The following is a 20116-nucleotide window of genomic DNA, read 5'->3' on the forward strand; positions in this document are numbered from 1 at the left end:
AGATTCTAAAGACCACGAAAGCACTATGTGGTTTCCCATGGCTCCCCTCTGTAATCTGCTCACTGCCCCCTGAAATCAGGCTACGCCACAAGCATGGCATTTTCCAGATCAAACCTGGGTGTGTGTGTGGTGAGGTGGGGTGGGGAAGAGAGTATTACATTCTCTCACTTACTTAACTCCAACTCCCACCTCTGATGGTGAGATTGAAGATTAAAGATTTCAGTTTTGTTTGTCTTTCTGGATACCAGATATTCAACATCTCTATGTTGAATAGGGAATGGGCTGAATGTGATGTGGAAAATCAAGTTTAGGACATGAATAAATTATTTCTTTGGTATGGAACCAAAGTATCCCATTCTTTTTTTTTTTTTTAAGATTTTATTTATCTGACAGAGAGGAAGAGATAGCCAGAGAGGGAACACAAGCAGGGGGAGTGGGGTGGGAGAGGGAGAAATGGGCTTCCCGCAGAGTAGGGAGTCAGATGCAGGGCTCCATCCCAGGATGCTGGGATCATGACCCCACGACCTGAGCCAAAGGCAAATCCTAATGACTGAGCCACCCAGGCATCCCTCCCATTCTTAGTCTTTACTCTTTGCCTCCCTCTTTAACATATGCATAATATTCTATTTCATAATCCAAGAAAGTTAGAAAAAAACATTCCTTTGAATTTTCTGTAGTTCTTAATAATCTATTTTTCTTAGCTTTGAGGACACTTTTTAAGATCTTATGGAAAATTACTATTTTTGATTTTTAAAAAAGATTTTATTTTTAAGTAATCTCTGCACCCAGCACAGGGCTCAAACTCACAACCCTGAGATCAAGAGTCGCATGCTCTTTGGACTAACCCAGCCAGCGTCCCAATATCTTATGAAAACCTGTAGTGTATACCCCAGTGGGCAAAGCAACGTAGAGAGCATTTATGGACTTAACCCAGCTTCAGCAATGATCAGCACATTGCCAATTTTGGTCCCTGTGTACCACACTCACTTCTCTGTCTCATTATTTTAAAACAAATCCCAAACATAGAATGTCATCAGTAAGTACTTCAGTATATACTTTTGAAAATAAGGATTCTTAAGAAAAATATACATTAAAATGCCTAAAACAAAATGAATATTAATTCCTTAATATCATGGAATACCCAGTCAGCATACCAATTTCCAAATACAAATAATTAATACTAATGTAATAGGAGTTTATGTATACATATACACAGTTTTTAGAAAAAATATTCACTATTTTTTCTTTTAAAAATAGTGAATATTTCTTTATTTATTTGAAAATATTCACTCAGGGTCCTGGGATCGAGCCCCGCATCGGGCTCTCTGCTTAGCAGGGAGCCTGCTTCCTCCTCTCTCTCTACCTGCTTCTCTGCCTACCTGTGATCTCTCTGTCAAAAAAAAAAAAAAAAAAAAAAAAAAATTGAAAATATTCACTATGACTGAAGTGTCCCGTAAGTCTCTTTAGTCGAGAGGGTCCTCCTCCACCTTTCCTGGGATTTTGAGGGCACACTTTCTTAGTTAACTAAGGCTAAGTCCATCTCAAGTAGACATTGGTGGTTGCTGGGCAGGTAACAGCACTCAAAGCCATTGGGGACAGAGAGCATTGGGGAACCACAGGCATAGTAAGTGTGGGGAGCTTTTTCTTTGGGGCTTAAAGCAGAACCAGACAGTTGAACCCCAGGGTCACTCTCTGAGACCAAGCGCCCTGCTTCTCCTTGGCAAAAATGGAAGGGCCGAGCAGCTGGCAGCATGGGTACTCCAGCCGTGTTCTGGGAAGCAACACATAAGAAGCTGTGTGACCTCAACTACCTGGGAGTAGAAGTAAATGGTGAAACCACCAGAGCAGTTCTGGATGGAGTAAATCTGGAGCCCATGATGCTGATGAACTGAAAAAAGCCTCTGGCATTGAATAACTACGCCAAAGCCTCCAGAATGATTAACTGCTCATCGGTTTTTAAGGATGCTCTGTAGGCTGTACCCCATTCTAACACAATGGAACCATAAATGCTAAAACTAGAACATTTCTTGGCCTCTTCAATGCCCTTGGTGCCCTCTTAAAATGGGGTTGTTCACAAGATGACAAAAACAAGTCCCGGAAGGGGTTCAGAGAGAACGGTGAAGGAAAGCCAGACCTGGCTATCGTTGCTCCTCTACCCCAGAAATTCCCCGATGACTTCATCTCGGAGCTCCTGCCTACTTTGGTTAGTCCATGCTCTCCTTCACTGTAAAACCAGTCATCTCTGCTTTTCCCTCCCCTGCCAAGAACAGTGCCTCTGGTTTCCACTTCTTTTGTCCCCTTCAGTGAATCACTGGTGTCCTCAATCCAAGCTCCGTCCCAACAGCTTGAAGATTTTGGAAATACCTCTGCAATCTCCCCAAGGCCTTTGACTGTTCTCTGGAAAAAACCAAAGTACTCAACATGGCCTGCCACACCACCACCTACCACCTCTTTCCCTCTGCAGAACAGAGATGAACCAAATTGTAGCATCTTTGTTTCTTCTATGTATCTTTCCCAGTTTCTATGTCTTAAGATTCCTTCAGAAAGTTTATTAATAAATACAGATTTTCTCATTGTTTCTGAAAGTAAAGCTTCTTTTCAACAAAAGCCACCTGACTTTCTCTACACATTAAAATAAAACAAACACATCTTGAATTTTGAGTTAATGGAAGTATTTTTGTTTCCTTGTTTTGTTTTGTTTTAAGATTTTACTTATTTATTTGACAGAGAGGGAGAGAGATCACATGCAGGCAGAGAGAGGGGGGGAAGCAGGCTCTCTGCTCAGCAGGGCTTGATCCCAGGACTCTGAGACCATGGCAGAGGCATGAGCCGAAGGCAGAGGCTTAACCCACTGAGCCACCTAGGTGCCCCTGTTCCCTTGTTTTATTACAACTATGGTCAGCCATGGTTATCATAATTAGCACTCAGCAGTAAAAAGAAATGAGTAGCTACTCTTCTTGTAATGCCATTCATTCCTCATTAGACCCATTTTAGTTGCCAGACAACCCTCACTTTTATGTCCCACATTTGAAGGGACTGTGCTGAAATCATTCCTTAAAAATCCATTTTAGGTTTGAACAGCAACTCTGTGTGCGAGCACAGCTCTACAAATACTAATACTGACTATAAGATTGTAACCGTTTAAAATGTGAATGGTAGAAAACAAAGAGTTAGTTACAGTGACTCTACCACGGAAAAGTTACCATGATTATCGCACATGTGAAAAACATGTGTAGAAGAGAATCCAGAGAGATACACCAAACAATGTTAGTAAGTCTTATCTTGCTCTTGGTGGTAGAATGGATGGCTACAATTTTCTTCTTTTTGCTACACTGTGTTTTCTAAATTTTCTACAGTGAGCTTAAATAAGTTTTAAAGTTATTAAAATTTAAAAAGTAAACATGAGGGCTGAGTTACAGTTAGAGCTTTGTAAACCTAAGAACTGATCAAACGGTGCAGATTAAGTGACAATTATGTCTAAGGTGTATTAATACAAACACCATGTTGTTCACAGTAAATACTCAGGAGTTAACTATTACTAAATAATATTGTAAAAGTCTATGTAAGTGGCAAATTGGATGCTGTGTACTTTTTTTTTATTGCAGTAAAAAAAATAAGAACAGACTCACTCTATATTAATAACTTAGAAGAAATGGATTTAGATTTGGCTGGTTATGTACATCTCCACGGTGAGGGTACTTCAAAGAGATCAAAAGTACGTTCTTTAAATACATAAATAGGTAAAGGACTTTCTTCAAATTTACAGTCAATATCATGATCAAGAACACATGACAACTTCCCCCAGACACTGTCAATACCAGAAATCACTTCAACACCACCATAGTAAGGGGAAACTGAGGCTCTGAGTTACAAAGTGACTGTCCAAGCTCCCTAGTTTTAAGCCAATGACAGTCTCAGAAACAAAACTGGAGGCTTCTCTTTTTTCCCTCAGCAAAAACCTACCGACAAACTTTCACTGATCACCTGCAAGACTAGTATATGGAACTATTAACATACAATGGATTTATTCTGTTCAAAACTTTGATTAAATGACAATGCAACATTCACTAAAACTTTGTAATATGGAAAGGAAAAGATTTAAAAAATGAGGAACAACAAAAAAATGTAAAATTTCTAAACATTAAAATCCTAAAACTGACATAAAAAATGGAAATGGGTTGGAGGTGCGGGAAATGTCCATAGCAAATGGCATTCAAAGAGTTAAGAGCTTTATCATATAAAAAGCTTTCGCAAACCTCTAATAAAGAGAACATTAAATAACGAGTGATAAATAGGTAAAGGATATGAACAGTCCACACAGTTGGAAATACAGTTAGCAAACAAACTTATGAAAACATACTCAACAGAAGCTTGGATAGAGATATACACATATATCTCAGTAGTACCTGTTACCACATAGCGGGAAATGGAGGCAAATGATTGCATAGATGCAATCAGAAAGAGAGACAGCATATAACACATTTAGAACAGAGGTCAAAAAACTGAGACTGGGTTGGCCAAAAATAAGGGATAGTTTAATGACGGAGAATTTTTAGAGGATGTAAAGTTAAAAACAAAACAAAAGAAAACAAAAAAACTCAGATAGCTTCAACTCCAGAATGAGACTCTCTGAGTTTTTAAGTTCCACTGTGGCTTTAAGATAAATCTGCAACTTCACTGATGTTTCATTTCCTTATCTCTAAGGTAAATTGTTCCTTTGTGAAATTGTTTTATAGGATACTTACAGAAAAGAAGACAAAAGATGACAAATAATTACTTCTCCTACTTAGGTGATACAAAGTAACCATTCCAGTTTTCAACTCTCCTTCCCACAGACACTTTGCTAAGAATCCTCTGCAGCTGGGAGGAGGTGGTGGGCTGGGAAAGGGTTAACAATGCCTCTTGGTTGGGGGGTGTGTGTTCATCAGGAGTAGCATTTGTTTATTTCCATGGTGTGAACAGAGGGCCCCCCCCCCCCGCATGGCATCCACACTGTGCCGATACAACAGGCAAAACCTCAAGAGCACAGAGAAGAGTAAAATGTGGTCGTACATTAGGAAATGGTGAGTCTAGGGACTTCTTGCCTTCATTTTTAATATAATTGTAAGCTGACACGCTTTAATTTTTAATGGAGGTTGTGTCTAACAACTGGCTTAAAAACTTCAGAAAATACAGCATTGCTTTTGTAGGTTAAGACTTTCGGGACTGCTCCAGTGCAGAATTGACTGTGGTGCCTGTGAGGCTGGCTGGCCCTGCTCCCGTTTGTGGTCTTTCCCTAACTGGGAGGTAGCCCAAACTACCTGCAGACCAAGGCTCACAGTCCAGCAGCTGGAACTGCTCCAGGCAGAAGAGGGCCTGGGGGTGGGCCCTCCAGAGGCCTCTGCCATCGGGACTGTTTCAGCCAACTGCTGAGGACAGTGTGTTTGCTTTCACACCATTTCCTACTGTGTTACGACCATGGACTTAAAAAATCTTCATGTCAACATGTAGCCTTAAAAAAAATCGGTTGGATTTTTAAAAGTGGCACTTTTAAAAAAATATTATTTATTTATTTGTCAGAAAGAGAGAGAGTATAAGCAGGAGCAGCTGCAGGTAGAGGCAGAAGCAGGCTCCCCACTGAGCAGGGAGCCCAATGAGGGACTTAATCCCAGGACCCTGGGATCATGAGCTGAGCTGAAAGCAGATGCGTACCCGACCGAGCCACCCAGATGCCTCAGAAAAGTGGCACTTCTGGGAAGTATTTAGATGAAGCACCTCTCCTGCTTCCCAGCATTGCCACTACTTGCAGGCCTCCGACCTCTGGGGAACACGCACACAACAAGGAGCAAGGCCCTAAAGCACCCCAGTTAACTGGTCTGAGTGTGGCTGACAGGAGGAAATGAAGGCAAGGAATATTGCCTTGGAGTGCAAAGAATTAAAGTGTAGTTGTAACAGACACCCATGTTGTTAATTTCCACGGTCAAACGACTAACGGGCAGAAGTTTTGAAGGTAGTCTGCATACCTGAGAAGGGCCAACAAGTGTGCTAGAAAACAAGATTTCTCCAAATCAATTCATAGGTCACCTCCCTCAAATCCACTTAGTGACTGGGGTGCCTGGGTGGCTCAGTGGGTTAAGCCTCTGCCTTCAGCTGGGGTCATGATCTCAGGGTCCAGGGATCCAGACCCACATCCGGCTCTCTGCCTGCCTCTCTGCCTACTTGTGATCTCTCTATCAAATAAATAAATAGAATCTTAAAACAAACAAACAAACAAAAAACACCAAACCACAGTGACTGTGCAGAGAATGAAAAATCTCTGGAGGTGACCTTCAAGAATTTGAATGAAACCCTCCCTCCCCCAAACAATTACTGCTCAAGTTCAAGTTGGAGAACCTCTAGTAGAGTAGAAAGAACAAGAGCCTCAGAGATAAGCCAACCAGAGTTCAGATGCCGGCAGCTCTCCCACTAATGAGGTGGGCCACTTTCCACAGGCTATGTAACAACCCCAAGCTTCAACACTCTAGTAATTAATAAAGCAAAATAATACCCACCTCATAGGGTCGCTGTGAAGATTCACAGGCCCAGCTCAGATAAAGGCCCAGCACCCCACACAGCCCACAGTTAGTGTTCAGCTACTGTCTGTCAGTCTCTCAGCAGTAACCTTTATCTCTCTGGATGGACTCACCGATTTAATGTGCTCAGAATTCCTGAGACACTGTCAACCTTATGCACTGACATTTTTCTATCACAGAGGGAGGGCTGCCACGGACACCACCACAGAGGAGAGCACAGATGAGAGTGAAGGGGACCTCCCACCTCCTCCTTTCTCGAGCCTCGCAATTACTGTACCTCACACCTGAGAGAGGGCAGACACGTCAGGCTGGGGCACTGGGTGCTGCCAGCCCATCGAAGATGCAGCAGAGGCACTCCTGGGAATCAATAGCATCTTGGTCACAGAACGCTAATGCGCTTCAAAGGGTTAACAACAGTCATGACTGGCAGCTTCTCTGAGGCCTCGACGCCTTACAACATGGGTGTCCCAAGGACCATTCTCAAAAGTGACACCCCAGCAACTGGGGGTCCCACTGAGGAGGCTATTGGGTTAGCTCTGGTCTTCCTCACAAAGGACCTGTCATCCATAACAGACAGGGCTTTGAGCCCGCCCCCTTTTTAAATTTCTTTTCAGCATAGCAGTATTCATTGTTTTTGTACTACACCCAGTGCTCATGCAATATATGCCCTCCCCAATACCCACCACCTGGTTCCCCCAACCTCCCGCCCCACCCAGTCCCTTCAAAACCCTCAGGTTGTTTTTCAGTGTCCACAGTCTCTCATGGTTCACCTCCCCTTCCAATTTCCCTCAACTCCCTTCTCCTCTCTATCTCCCCATGTTCTCCATGTTATTTGTTATGCTCCACAAATAAGTGACACCATATAATTGACTCTCTCTGCTTGACTTATTTCACTCAGCATAATCTCTTCCAGTCCCGTCCATGTTGCTACAAAAGTTGGGTATTCGTCCTTTCTGAAGGAGGCATAATATTCCATAGTGTATAGGACCCCATCTTCCTTATCCATTTGTCTGTTGAAGGGCATCTTGGTTCTTTCCACAGTTTGGCGACCGTGGCCATTGCTGCTATAAACATTGGGGTACAGATGGCCCTTCTTTTCACTACATTTGTATCTTTTGAGTAAATACCCAGTAGTGCAATTGCAGGGTCATAGGGAAGCTCTATTTTCAATTTCTTGAGGAATCTCCACACTGTTCTCCAAAGTGGCTGCACCAACTTGCATTCCCACCAACAGTGGAAGAGGGTTCCCCTTTCTCCACATCCTCTCCAACACACGTTGTTTCCTGTCTTGCTAACTTTGGCCTTTCTAACTGGTGTAAGGTGGTATCTCAATGTGGTTTTAATTTGAATCTCCCTAATGAGCCCCTTTTTAGCACTTGGCTTTGTTTCTTGGAGCTGCCTGTTCTTGGGTGGAGTACCCCTCAAGATCATGGCCCTGGGCTTCTGGTCATGTGTCCTTGCTGCCTCTGGGCAGCTCACTTTGGTGCGCAGACTGTAAGTTGCAGAGTGGTGAGAAATACCTCGCCTTCCCTTTGCCACAGAGGGAACTGTGTGTGGTCCCAACACACGTGTGTCTGCCTTCTTTGGCTCTGATTTTTAACAGTTTTTGCCCCTACTAAGTTGAGGTCTATAAAATGCTTTCAACACTTTAGTGTTCCATGGTGCAGAAAATATCCCTATTAGCTTAGGAGGTCTTTGTATAGCACTAGTGCAATGCGTATGGTGATTTTAATTAACACTTTGTTCAAGATAGAGTTTCAGGGGGACATATACACAGGGGGTCCAATGAATATTTCTCATATTGAATGGAGTTTAATTTTTCACCCGGAGGACTCCAGACCTGCAGAATGTGGGTACAGGGTTCAGGCCTATTCTGTGTCCCCTGTACGAAGGGAGACCTCCCTAGGAGAAGGGTCTGAGCGCACCCCAGCTCAGGTCGCAAGTGGCTGGTGGGGACGGAGGAAAAAGCACACAGGCAGCATGTTTTCTCTCTGGACCTGGGGGCATGAGGCAAATTGCCACAATCCTCAGAGACTCAATTTATTTTCTCATTTGTCCAATGGAGACAATACCACCTGACCTGTCAATTTCAGAGTGGTTTTAAGTTTAAAAGAAAACCAATACATATGGAACTCCAAGAAAAATTAAACAACACTCTATAAATATAAGATATTAGCTAAGCTGCATTTCCCTTCACACTGACAGGTACGACAAAGACGCTGAACATCTTCCCACACCCCACCTGGGAGCAGGAGGGCTCCTTGCTGGGGGTCCCTTTCTGGGACATGTTTGCAGTTTTCTTTCTGATGCAGTTGAAAGCTGTCTTGCATTCAGAAGACAGCAAGGGAAGAGTTCTGTGAATTTGGACATGGGAAGCCTTCCGTTTGGCCCCAAATGCTGGCAGCCCTCTTAAAAAGTGAAAACATTAAAAACCAGATGATCTCATAGGTCTTTTCTACCCCTGAAACAGATGGTGTGAGTCACATATGTTTGACATAAATGTACCAGGTTGTGATGATTTGCCTCATTATGCTCAGCTGAAGAGTAGATTAACGAGCAATAATATGCCGAGAAGGTAAAGCATGACCTCTGATTACTACCAAAGGTGGGAGTGGCTTGTCTCATGGCTGTAGCAGTGAACTATGACTCAAGGCTCTGAGTTTCTCATCACAGGTCTGTGACCTTGTCTGTGACAATGGGAGGCTCGCTGGAGATCTTCAAGAATACCCTTAGTCTGGATGTGCCGGCCAGCCACCCTTTAAAGCACTACAGCAAGTCCCTCCTCTGAGAACAGTGTGGGTGGTAATTAATGATTGAGAGTACTAGAGAGGCGTCAGTAAAGATGCTAGATCCAAATGTCCATGATGCCTTAGACAGTTCTAAGACTATTATTTAGAGATGCTAGGAAAATGTAGATCCCACAGTTTCCAGGAGGTCTCTCTGTTGCTCTTCCCCTCCAAGTCAACCATCTACCTCATGTAACACTGTCCAGCAGACCTTCTGCCATGATGGAAATAGTTTCGATTTACTCCGCCCAGCAGTAGTTACCACTCCTGGCTATTGAGCACTTGAACTATGGCTAGTGAGGCTTACTGGGAAATGTTGAGAGGAACTACATTTTACATGTGATTTAGATTTAATTAACTGAAGTATATATGTGAATAGCCTCATCTGGCCAGTGGCTACCATACTGGACAGCACAGACCTAGCTAATCTAATCCTCCTCAAAGCACCTGCATGACGATGCGGTTGAGAAAGCAGGGCAAAGCAAATTAACTAATTACTCTTTAGGTTCAAAACAGGCTTTTTTCCCCCCCAAGTTGGTGGGAGTAGCCAAAGCCAGAGTCTTAAGTGCGAGATTACCAAAAGACAAAAGTTTTGCCTAATTTCTGTACTATTTCCTTCTCTTTTCACTGGTTTTAAAATGAGAAGGCATCTAAACTCATTAACAAAAAGCTAGGCTAGATTTGCTTTATGCTACAGCAAAACTTTTCGGTACAAACCTGAGAAAATAACCAGTAAGATAAGGTTCAAGAGAAGCACGAGCCCTGCACTATTTTCAGATCACCTCTGAGGAGACCTGCAGAAGCACAAGCAGGCTTTTTGCCCTGGATTGTTCTTTGTCAAGGGCTGCTAGCCATCCATCCCCAGCTTGGCTCACCTCTGTAGTTCAAGATCCGCTCCCCTCCCCCACTACAGAGAGCCGGGACAACACAGCCCTCAAAAATCACTCTGTGTCTCCCGCTCCCTCCAGACAAGCTGTGGCTTTTCTTTTTCACCTATTTCATCCGACTTTCCTGATGCAGTCCCATGGCCAGGGAGCTGTGAGAACAGTGGCTGTTCTCCACACTGTGCCCTCACCCATGAAGTGAATTTCCTTAAACTCTCTGTGTATGAAGAATTCATCTTCCTGCATTCCTTAGCTGATCGTTGTTTTGCCTCATGTATCTATTTTTTCCTGAACAGTGCATCCCCCAGGTCTTCGAAGCTCTAATAAAGGGACAGGGGTCTGTCTGGTCCCTGTAATTCCCCTCATGGACTGCCCAGCCTGTGTCAGATGCAAGGGGTGGGGGGCGGCGGCTTAATCAATGCTTCCTGAGCGTGGATGAAAGACTATTGGACTCTATGGGATTTTTAAAGCTTTTGGATGTTAAGATACTTTTTTCTCAGTTTAACATATTCCAGAAAACAATGTATCTTTCACCCTTGTAGGATTTGTTGTGGGGTGGGGGGTGGATTAGGTTTGATTCTTTCCGGGAAGGACTTCAGAATTGGTCCTGGATTTCTCAGGCTGATGTCATGATTATTGGAAGGTTAGGAAAAGAGACTTGAACTCAGCCAGCAGTTGCCAAATTGGCACACAAGGAAGAAAGTTAGCATGATAAGTACTATTTCTCCATCCCTGGTCCCTATTTTCTCAACAATGAAATGGAGAAAGAAGAAAAATCCTTATTCTTGAAACAGTTCACAGTGCCCTACAACAGATAGACCTATGACTCCCAAGACCCTGTAAGGAGCTTCGCAGTTCATTCCACTGAGGAGCTGAAAGTAAAGTACACGAGGAACAACACTGCTCACAGCCATGTGCCCACCAGTCTCCTGACTGCTGGCTCCCTGCCTTGCCTGTGTATTTTCTAAAGCTATTTAAAAAGAGAAAACCAGGGATGCCTGGGTGGCTCAGTTGGTTGGACAACTGCCTTCGGCTCAGGTCATGTTCCTGGAGTCCCGGGATCGAGTCCCGCCTCGGGCTCCCAGCTCCACAGGGAGTCTGCTTCTCTCTGACCTTCTCCTTGCTCATGCTCTCTCACTGTCTCTCTCTCAAATAAATAAATAAAATCTTAAAAAAAGAGAGAGAGAGAGAGAGAGAGAGAGAAAACCACTCACCCTGCTCCCAAAGTCATTCCTTACTGAAAGATTAGAGCATAAATAGAAAGTTAATTAAAATTTAAGACTAAACCAGTTATAATAAAAATGTTCCCTCTTTTCCAAGTTTTAAAAAAAGAAAACTCTACAACAATAAAGCAGTGCTTCTCAAAGTGGGTTCTTGGATCAGCTATACCAGCATCACCAGGGAACTTGTTAGAAATGCAAATTCTTGGGTGCCACCCCAGACCCACCAGAGCAGAAACTTTGGGGGTAGGCCCCAGCAATTTATTAAAAAAATAACACCTCCATGTGATTCGGCAGGAACATTTGAGAAGCAGTGCTTTAAATCAAGGTTGAAATCATCAAAACTACTCAATGTTGTAGTAGTGTATACTAAAAGAGTATCCCTAAAATGTTGTATCTTCCCTAATTCTATAAATAAGGTCTGACCAAGCAGCCAACATGTCCAGCCAATAACCCCTAGCTCTGAATTCTAACCCACATGCACTCTCCATGTCTTGCTGCCTGGGATCTGGTCACACCTCCCCTGCATCCCCAGGAGGCTCCCTGAGGGCCTGGGCTGGGAAGGCACTTGGGAGCTGAGCCACATGTCCACGTCCCCTTCAGGGTGGGAGAGACAGACTCAAAGGGGGCACGGAGAGGGGACAGTGATCTAGAAATCTATGAATTTCCCATCAATGGTAAGCATACCTTTTTTGGAGCAGAGCCCATACTTAGTACTTTCCCATCACTATTTCACAAATAACAACCCCAAAAGAGACAGTGCTTATAAAATTTTTTTTTAAATGGGCATCTTTGCAGATAATTGCTCGTGAGCTACACGAAGTGGTGCACCCTTCATGCTGAGGATGGTAATGACGGCATGCAGTGTTCTAGACCATTCACAGTGAGCGTGTGTCTGTCTGCTTCTTCCCCAGATCCTTGACCTTCAATCACAACACTTACTGACCAGAATCTGCCAGTCACACCATTCTGGCTTCACCCTGTCCTTCCCTAGCCCGTCACAACCACCCTCCAATTATAAGGGGAATTATGAAACTTGACTGCCCCCATGACCCAAAGGCTTTCAAATTCCTCTTTGCTGACAGTGTTTGCTCACAGCCGAGGCTTTGCGTGCCCTAAAACACCAGGGCAGAAAAATGTCCCAGCACCGGAGGCACAGTAGCATTTTATGAGATTTCTCATCACGAGAAAAACCTCCGTCCTAAGAGAAATGGAAATGTAAACTCTCCTCAGTAACTTTTCTCACTTGAAATCACACCTCTCATCACGACCTATTACACCCACACAGTCACGTGCCAGCAGCACGGTGCACGGTCTCCACCATTTCAAAGGCTCAGAAGATATTTTTAAAGCCCAAATACAATCTAGGTTGCTCTTCTACAAAGCAACTTTTTAGGGAAGGACAAAGTAATACAGAGATTTTTATGCATGTGGGCAGTTAGCCAACTCACCGAATGACTGAATGCAGCTGTCGATGAGCTCGTCCAGGCTGGCTCCTTTGGCTAAATGTCCCAGAGACACCATCATTCGGAACTGGGTGATTTGGGCCGGGATGCGATGGGAGGGGACGGGGCTGCCGGCTGGCTTCGCCTCTAGTCTGGCTTTTGTGGCAGCTCTGCAGCCATGAGAAGGTTTCCTGGGGAAAAAGAGGAGGCAGTGAGAGTGAGCCGAGTAGCTGGGGGACAGACTACCCGGCAGCTCCAAGAACTGAAGGCAGATAGGACAGGAAAGGAGTCGAGATAAGACAATTAATCCTGAGAGCTGGGCTGATAGAAGACATACCCCTCCCACTTGGCAAAAGCACCCAACGGGACTGGTTGGCTGTTAAAGAGATAACTCCCCAGTGAGTAAGGAGGTGAGATTTCAGGGCTGCAACCTAAGGAGGTGAGATTTCAGGGCTGCAACCGGGGCCCTTCGTCGTGGGCTGCAACTGCTTTGGCCTGCTGGCTGCAGCTCCCAAAGGGGAGATGCTGAGGCGAGACCGTCTTGACAATCCTTTGAGCCTAGCCATAATTGATTTTAGCGGGGAGTCCCGCTGACTTGGTTCTGAAGAATTGCTTAATTCGGTCTCGTCTTCGGCTAACTTAATTCAACTTTAGAAATACCAGAGATGCTGCAGAAAGGCCAGGGGCCCCCAGAAATACCTCTGGCCTTTGGGGGAGAAGTCAAAGACTAAGGACCCGCCTGCAGAGGATTATGGTGGTGGTAGTTAGATTTAAAGCTAATCCTGCCTTTCTTACAAATCTTGGATTTGTTCTGTTTTTCATTGCTGATAATACAGGCAATCACTGAGTCATTTCTTACCACTAAATATTCTATTAAGTCCTTACTGATTAAAACATAAAACAAAAAACAAAAAAACAAAAAAACCCACAGAGCTAAAGGGAGCTTTACTCCAGAACTGAATGTAAAAGGAGAAGTCTGGATCTGGAAATGGCTTAGGAGTCCAACAGGGTACCCTCACCCACTCTCACTTAGCTTTATCTTTTGTCATGACCTCATGAGAACATGTCAAGTTGTTTGAAAAAGGGTATATGAAAGTTAACTAAGCATTTTACTTTCCTTCCCATTTAGACACACTCGCAGATACATATCTATAATCTTTTCAAGTTTAATAGTGATGGGTGTTGTTGCTAGTAACTTCTTCAAACATATAATTAATTCCGTGGTTTTGGTTATTTCATAGTTTACTAACAAAGAGGAGACGAAAAAATATGTACCTCAGATCCATAACTTCAGCTACTCACTCTATATTTTGATAAACACATAATGGCATCAACTAATAAGTGCTTATTCTATAAGTCAGACACTGTGATAGGCCAGAGGGGCAGGGGACCACAGTGGAAGAGTCTCCGGGAGGGGTCTCTGTAAACTGGAAAACGTACTCATTATGTTAGCTGTTGCTGTTGTCGTATAAAGGTGAACGAGGAGTTCCTTAATTCAAAAATCTAGTTGGAGAATCAGACCTAGTCCATGAAAAGACAACCCTATAAATCTTAAGTGTCCTGTGGGTGTCAAGCCTGAGAAGTGTGATGTTCTTAGAGGAGAGAACCAGTTCCAGGTGGAGTGGTGCAGGGAGCAGCTCCAAGAAGACTGAATATCATCCAGAAGGAGCCGAAATGCTCAGATCAAAATAAAATGCTGGGGCACATGTGGATTTCAGGAATCCAGCTAAGAGATCGTGTACTAAACTCTGGGCCACTCTCAGTCCACAGCTAGACTAGTGGAAGGAAGACCATGCCCTTTGAGCTCTGTTTCAAACTAGCTCCAGGATGCTGACTAGCAGTGCCCACAGGACTCTGCTTTCGACCTGGGGTGAGGCCACAGAAATTGCTTCAGCTACTGGCTTTTGAGAATATACTAACCCAAGGAAATGATTGCTGAAAGATCAAGTTGGTGCTACTGGATCTGATGTCTGACCATTACTGATTTTTATCTAGGCCCTGTGATAACCCCAGGATCAGATCAGTATCTGAAAACAAGAGAAAATAATGAACATAATCAATTGAGTACCTATGATATGGCAAGCACTGCACTGGGGATTTAAATGGTTTTCAAAGCTGATACCCCAGAAAGATCTTATCTCCATTTCATGAAGTTGAAACTGATTCTCAAAGCCGCTAAAGGACATAGTCAAGGTTGTACAACTCAACCCGTGCTTCATCTGGGCTCTGTACCTGGGGCCTCTCTGGTTTTATTTAATAAATATGTACTGTGCTTGGAAGCGTGTGCCCTTCGCTACACAAGAATCTGCAAGTAGACGGTCACAGAAGGGCTGGAAAATTCAAGACAAAAAAAATCCTCCAAAAGCAACGCTGCTACCCTAAAGGCTGGATCTCAGGTCTTATTCTTCCTGCAGGCCTCTGGAAGAGTCCTCAGACACCAGAGCTAGGCAGACTCTTCATGGTCATTTTTATATGGGGAGGTCCAGGCTCCAAAAGCCAGTGCCACTGGCTGCTGGTGCAGAAGCTGGTAGAAGCCAGGCCTCCTGTGCCCCCAGGCCTTGCTCCGCAGTCAGGTTCCCTTCCCTTCCTGAAAGTACTAACAACTCTCTAAACCTGGAGCTGAGTGCCCAAAGGAAATGGTCAGGTTCTGCCTTCACTGCTTGCCTGTTTACCATAAAGACCTCCACCCAAGGCAAAGCGGGGAAAGATGACATAGTCCTTCTCAAGAGGAGTCCTTTTCTCTTAGGCCACCCCCATTACTTCTCCTCAGCCCCCCAAGAGGAGGCAACTGCTACTGGAGGCTGGGTCTCCACATCCGGCTTTTGCCCCTGGGGCTCCCAGGTGTGTTAACTGGAGTCTCTCAACTGTTGCATCCAGGAGAAATCCCATTTTGTCTCTCGGTTGGTGGTATCGACCACCACCAAGGACTCTGAAAACTGCCCCTGGCTCTAATTCTAGTCACGTCTCCTAATGTCAGCAGGAGGGGAAACCACTTTGGTTCCCAAGGTAATTCTCAGAGGTGAATGCATTTATAGGAACATAAGAGGGACCAGGGGAGATTCAAGCAGAAAGAAGGAGTGTGAAGGGAGTATTCAGGGTGGGGGGAAGGGAAAGTGAGAGACCTAGTCTAGGAGTATTGAGGCCAGACAGACTCAGAGGCTCTGGGCCCGAAACACGACAGAGAAGAGAGGCTACTAAAAACCAACTGCAACCAGAGAGGTCTGGGAAAATGGTGTTATCTGCACCATAAACTAGGAAACTCTGCTCTTTTTGCTGGCAGTCTCCTGACCAGCTGCTTCCTGTCAAACCTGCAAACCCCGTTCTCTTCTGATGAAATGGCTGTAGGTAAGGATGCATAAAATGTTCCATTACAGGCATATCTAAGGGTATCAAACAATCCACAGAAAGAATAGTCTAAATCTCCAAAGCGTATTTTTAAAGGACTGGAGCCAAATGTTCCCATGTAAATTTAAAAAAAAAAAAAAAAAAGGCCGAGAGAGAAACAGATAAACTTGTGTTTTCTGGGACCAGGAGCGGCCAAGGCCCAGTGGGGTTTGCCACAGGAGGCTGTCAAAACTCCTAAATGGTTCAGGTCAAATCCTCTCCAGGCACAGGTGCCTCCCTGGAGGGCACACACACTTTCGGGCTGAACTTTTTATGAAATCTAGCCAAGACAAGGAAGGGATGAAATGGAGGAAGAGAACACAGATTTCCCCAACTTTTTCTGCAGTAGAAGGTGGCTTTAATTGGCTTCTGGTGAGGACTCTTTCCAGTCCTGTCCTCTCCCTCAGCCCCTACAGTACAGACGCAATGTAATTTACCAAGGCCAACCCCCCTTCCCCCAAACTAGCTGAAGGAGCCCTGCTGTACCCTTGGGGCAACAAGGCTCCTACCCCCCTACTCCCCCTCCCCGTAGCGGGAGTGCAGAGAGGGCCAAAAGCCTTTGGCTGCATAAAGTCCAGAAGGTTAACCCTTCCTGCCGCTCCCGGGCCTGTCTGTGTGGGCTGGGCACAGCGCTGTCACACCGGAGTCCACGTGGAGGGTGCTGGGCAGAGCACCACTCCTAAGCTGCAGTCAGGCCCTCCCTGCTCTAGGGGGACACGCTCCAAGTTGCCTGGCCCCTCCAGGCCGCTTTCTCCTGCCAAGAGACTAGCACTATCACCCTTCCTTCATCTTCAAGATCCTCATAAGACATCTCTCTTGAATTGCAGTTGGGGGGAGGGGGGTACAGTTTCCACCCAGAAAGCTGTGTGTTTAGGGGGGCTCCCGCCGGCCTTTCCGGGCCCTGCCTGGGGTTCGCTGGGAGCCGGAAGAGGCCGCCAGGTGGCGCTGCCCGAGCCCCGCGCCCCGCGCCCGTAGCAGGTGCGGATTTTGCGTAAAGTCCGCAAGCGAGAGACCCAGGTGCCGGACGCCGGGGAGCCGGGGAAACCGGGGGAGGCGGGGGGGGGGGGGGGTGAGGGGTCGGTGCAACTCCGGAGCTCGCGGCGCGCATCACCCAGCTCCCTGCCCCATTTGCCCCGCGCGCCGCCCCGCCTGAACTTGAGCCGAGCCCCCGGCCTGCCGCCGCTCGCACCTCGGTCAGCAACTTCCCTTAGAAGGAGGCGCCCTCGTCGTCCTCCCACTTCCCACCCCCTCCCCGAGAGGGCTCAGGGGGCCGCCCGCCCCCCAAAAGGAAGGTGGCGCCGCCGACGGCCCGGACCCCTACTCACCTCGGGGCCTCTCTCGCCTTGCCCAGGGTGCCCATGGCCACGGCCGGCGCTCCCGCGGCCACCTCACCTAGCGCGCCAGGACGGGCTCGGCGGGGCGCGGCGCATCGCCGCCACCGCCGTCGCCGCCGCCCGTGGGGCCCCTCCGCCCCGGCCGCCCACCTGCCGCGCTCGGAGCCGGAGAGCCCGCCCGAGGCGCACCCGCAGGCACAAAGTTTCTGGGAGCGCGCCCTCTCGCCCTCCCGCGCGCGCGCACTCTCGCCCGCCCCAACCACCTGACACGCGCTGATGCTATCGGCGGAGGAGCCGTGTGGCGCTCTTCGGCTGCTCTCCGAAACCCGCCCCCATCACTCGCGAGCGCCCCACCGCGCCGCCCGCCGCTCCCGGCCCCAGGCTGAAGTCTGAAGGGGAGGGACGATTGGGGAGGCTTCGGGGGGCGCCGCGGAGGAGGCGTGAGTCCGAAGGCTAGGGCTTCGCGGAGCGGCTCTGGGGAGGAGGATCCTCCCCCAGCCCGCACTTCAGTCCCGCTTCGCCGGGACCCCTGGCCCCTTCGCAGGGCCCCCTGTATCTATCGGAGCACCGCCAGGGGCGGGGTAGGGAGCCAACTCCCAGGTGTGGCTCTGCCTCGGCCCGCGCCTTCCGCGCCTTCGTAGTAGCAATTTGCAGGACTTTGGCTGGAGATTGGCGCCCTGCACCCTGCGGGAGGCGGCGGGTGTGGAGGTGCGCGCCGGAGGTGTGATCCGTATCTGGCGGGAGACAGCTGCCTGGCGTCTGTGGGTGTGGGAGATGCGGGGAGCGGTGGGAAGAACCTTTCTGACAGCAGGCAGGGCCAGGAATGGTGCCCTAGCTCTGCTTGGCCCAAACACAGCGATGATAGCAGTAGCTGACTGACGGAGTGCATTGTGCTGAAGGACCTTCTATAAGTTGCCTCACTGAACCCATCCCCCCAAATCCGGAGAGGTCACTATTTTCGAGATGGGAAAAGGACGGTTTAGAGAATAACATGCCTCCTGTCACACAACCAGTAAACAGCAGAGAGAAATGTGACCTGGGCTGAGATCTGTCTGACTCCCTGTAATCGCTGCTGGGCTGTCCTAATAACACCTAATAACACACCCATTATCACTGTCACATGCCTTAATTCTGGCCACAATAATAGGTGTCTTCCCAGCCATAATGTTCTGGACCTTAAAGTCTCCCTCTGTGACTTCATTTCTATACGTCTTCATGTTTATATGCCGTCTTCATGTTTATATGCCACCTTCTAGAAAAAGAAACTTGCAAAGGTAGCTTACAAAGGTACACAACTTACCAAAAAAGTGTGTGAAATAAAGTGAAAAATAAATCTTATAAAATGGAGCCAGAAGTGAGTCATTTTTTTTAAATGCACCTAGAGTCCAATGCACTTGGCTACAAGTGGGACCAAAATTTGTCTCCCAGATTTCTAGCAGTCATGTTCAAAAGGGAGCTTTGTATAAAATTCATTTTCTGTCACATGCAAGATCAAAAAAAAAAAAAAATTGTTCAAGAGAACATCAACTCTTCTTAATAGTAAGACCACTAAGAAATTTCTCCAGAGAATCCTCATGAACATTGGGTAATTGAACCAAGTTCTAGACACAGCCATATATATAGAAGGGGCCCATGGATATTTAATAGACATTAAATTATAGCACTTCTAGACTATACTGTACACGCATATGTATATATGTGAAATGGATGAACATACCCTTATGTAAATGCAAAATTATATGAAAGAATGTGTTCATATCTACATATACAGATAACTAGGCTATTTGGTATATACGCACAATACTGAACACACAGGTAAGCAGTTGCAGACACCTGTACATCTGAGTCTATTCTGTATGTAAGTATAGAAATTATTCGTTATTCATTCAGTAATTGAGTTTTGTTGAGTTTTTCTAAAGAAAGAGGCCAACTTCTGCCTGGAAAGCATCTTTCTCTCTGGGTTCCTGAGAGCCCTGCATTCTGCATGCATCTAACTCTGTGTCTGGGCCCACCCTGAGCTTTTTGATGAGGCTTTCTAACTATTCCTACTTAAGCGATTTGTCTTTTCCAAACATCTAAAAAAATCAGAAGTCGGCTCTATCTCTTTCTTCATCTTCTGCCATGTGGTTAGTCTTCTTGGTGTTGTCTGAGGCACCTCTGACCTCAAGAACAAAGTTCTCCTTTTCTCTTGTTCTCTCTTCTGCTTCTCCTACCTCTCTGATGGGCAGTAGTCAGTGTCTCTGTAGTAGTTGAGAAGATTTGGGGACCATTGTCTTCCTCTGCATGCTTCTTGGGTGAGCTCACTCCTTGGGACTCTGTCATTCTTCCCCTTTTCAATCAGGACATCTTAACTGATGTCCATGGACCTTTTACTTGGCATTTTGGTGGGTATCTGTGAAGCTTCTGGACCATAAAACATCCGCTTTCATCAGATTTTCTAAATTATACATTACTCAGATTAGGTGTTTTTATTTTCTTCCATGACTTCGACAGGACCCATATGACTCTCCGT

General features: G+C 46.2%; 1 protein-coding gene across 2 annotated transcripts in view; it reads right to left on the bottom strand.

Annotated features, from left to right (window-relative positions):
- The window catches only part of RASGRP1 (RAS guanyl releasing protein 1), an 82883-nt gene extending 64547 nt beyond the window's left edge, over window positions 1–18336 (bottom strand). Inside the window, exons 1-2 of one of the 2 annotated variants that reach the window (XM_059372486.1) lie at window positions 17596–18336; window positions 12893–13077 (exon numbers count right to left, since the gene is read on the bottom strand). In XM_059372486.1, the coding sequence (XP_059228469.1) occupies window positions 12893–13077; window positions 17596–17630 (220 nt within the window). In that variant the 5' untranslated portion in view covers window positions 17631–18336. Of the gene's footprint in view, window positions 1–12892; window positions 13078–14806; window positions 14896–17595 lie in introns of those variants that run through there. The other variant, XM_059372487.1, reaches the window with a different exon arrangement.
- Between the last annotated feature and the right edge of the window lie 1780 nt (window positions 18337–20116).

The sequence above is a fragment of the Mustela nigripes genome, chromosome 13, assembly GCF_022355385.1.
Source record: "Mustela nigripes isolate SB6536 chromosome 13, MUSNIG.SB6536, whole genome shotgun sequence".
Classification (NCBI taxonomy): Eukaryota; Metazoa; Chordata; class Mammalia; order Carnivora; family Mustelidae; genus Mustela; species Mustela nigripes.